The 2287-nt window shown below is 56.2% G+C and overlaps 1 protein-coding gene across 1 annotated transcript in view; it reads right to left on the bottom strand.

The window, feature by feature from the left end:
- LOC113218421 (lachesin-like) overlaps positions 1–2287 on the bottom strand; it is a 160159-nt gene that overhangs the window by 112900 nt on the left and 44972 nt on the right. Inside the window, exon 3 of the mRNA XM_052266824.1 lies at positions 1881–2054. Within this exon, the coding sequence (XP_052122784.1) occupies positions 1881–2054 (174 nt within the window). The remainder of the gene's footprint in view (positions 1–1880; positions 2055–2287) is intronic.

Here is a 2287-nt window from a genome sequence, read left to right as displayed (position 1 = left end):
CTTCGCATTCGAGCTGCAAGACCATGCCTGCTGGGAGCGGAGTGGACGGCCCCACACTTGATGGATCTGGGGACTCCGCAAACGTATTTCGGACATGGAAGACAGTTCGAATCAAAGATCAAACATTAAGGATTGACGAGTTCTAACTTTTAACCCCTGTACTACCCGCATTCTTGCTGTAATGGTCAAAATTATGCTCTTTGCATTTGATCTGCAAGACCGAGCAGAGCGGACGGCGACGAAGCGAACAAAAGACGATCGGCGCGCGGTGGAGGGGGCAAGGAGAGAGACGACAGTAGTGCGCTCTCTCTCTGGCCTCGGTAGTAGGGTGCGGCACATCGTATTTCATCGTATTTTAGGGTTCTTTCGGGCCATCTAGTTGATTTATAATTGTATACCGTCCATCTTTGAACCTTAGAGCTTAGAAATGTGAAGACCGCAAGTTCCTAGGTGGAAAAACAAGCCTTCTGCGCCATCAAGAAGAGGCCCGTGTCACCCCAGCTACTTCTCCATTACACTTAGTCCTTCTCCATGAAACTTTGGTTGCCCCGCCCCGCCAGGCAGAGGGCCACCACTACCACCCCGGGGCGCAAGAGGCGAGACGAGCATCACTACAGGAGAAGCCAAAAGAGTCAACAGGTCCCATCATCGGATCCTCCTATCACAGATTCACATACTACGCGTTGCGCGTCCGCATGTGCGCGGGGGTCCCTGCCCTAATGGAGCTTTTGGCTCTATGAGTATCTACAGGCTCCTGCCATCCGGTCGCCTTAACTCTTCCCCTTCCTTTCGCTTGCCCCCTTTGTTCTCTTATCCCCTTTTGGAAAGTAACTATGCGGATACTCGCAAGTCATAGTGACGAGAGATCTCCTTACAACAATGCAGCTTCATTTGACCAATTTTCCGCTGGGGGTTCATTATTTGTGCCCCACGGAAAACAACGCTCCTCCCGCAAACAAAAAACTCCTTCGCGCCTGTGCCGCTGAGTCCTCCGGGGTGAACAACAACCAACGCCACGATTCGTTCAGGACGTGCACCTCAGCGTCGTCCTCCCGCTACAGGACATCATGTCCGGGCGATGGTGCGAGCCTGGGCAACCATCTGCGCAGCCTCTCGTCCTGCTGCTGCGCGACACCTGCGCCCCCGCGACACCAACCAACCCCTCCTCCACCTTCGTCCTCCTCCTCCTCTACTTCCGCGGCCTTTCATCATCCGGGCGAGAGACTTTGCCCGCCCTGCCCCTCCCTCGCCCGGCCCAGCCGCCGCCCGCGCCCCACCCCTGCCGCTTACCCTCGCGCCGCTCCCGCTCTTACCCCCCACCACCCGACCGGCTGACTGCAGCAATAAAGACGTGTCCCCACCGCGACGCGCCGCCGCGACGCTACGTGTGTCGCACAAAGCACTCTGCAAAACTGGGAGGCGTCTACGTCCCCACCCCCTCCCCTCTATTTCCTCGACCTTTCCCAGCAGCGTCGGCGGCGGCGGGAGAAGAGATGTCATGCAGAAATGGCCTCTTTTCAGCGTCTTCTCCACCATCCCCCCACCCCGCTTACCCAAACCGGTGTGGTGCAGTTTATATTGCTCACCGGTGCGTCGAAAGCGGCGTCGTGTTCCCTACGCCGTCGAATGTCACAAAACATATCTGACCGGTGCAATTCAGCGAATGACAATGATGACAAAAAGATTGAAAACGTTTCAAAACACGCCACAACCTCATGACAAGGAAAAAAAATCGCATTCTTTCAATTCTGAACAACACAGCAGAGCAATTATAACATGCTCTTAAAACTCTTAATTTCGCACCAGACTGATCATTTCTCAAAGTGGAGTGGACTATAGTCTTCGTGGTACTAACGGGCAGTTGTTCCGCACTCACTCACCTCGACTCGTGGGCGCGGGTGCTCGTCCGTGTTGGAGCGAGTTGAACTGCTGCTGCTCCAGCTGGTCGTCCGAGGCCGGCACCTTCCAGCAGTCCTGGCACAGCGTGACGACCTCCACGTCTCCGCCGCCGCGGCCGAGGCCGGGCCCGGGGCCGCCCACCAGGATATCGATCCCTGCAAACACAAGTTATACACGACTCGTCCTCATTCCATTCAGATATTGCAGCGGCGCGGCTCAAACGGCCGGCCGGGATTTGGAATAAGGAAGGAGAGAGGGTGGCAACGGCGGCGCCCCCTAATGTATGCATAAAAAATTCCATTACGTGCATGCCGGCACGCCACAAGGGGGCGGCGCCCTGGAGTCTGACTCCAGTGCGCCGCTGGTCTTCTTTTATTTCCAGCAGTTG

The sequence above is a fragment of the Frankliniella occidentalis genome, unplaced genomic scaffold, assembly GCF_000697945.3.
Source record: "Frankliniella occidentalis isolate FOCC.00 unplaced genomic scaffold, Focc_3.1 Scaffold43, whole genome shotgun sequence".
In the NCBI taxonomy this organism is placed as follows: Eukaryota; Metazoa; Arthropoda; class Insecta; order Thysanoptera; family Thripidae; genus Frankliniella; species Frankliniella occidentalis.
The sequence above is the reverse complement of the archived record's forward strand: the minus strand, read 5'-3'. Positions and strand labels throughout refer to the sequence as shown.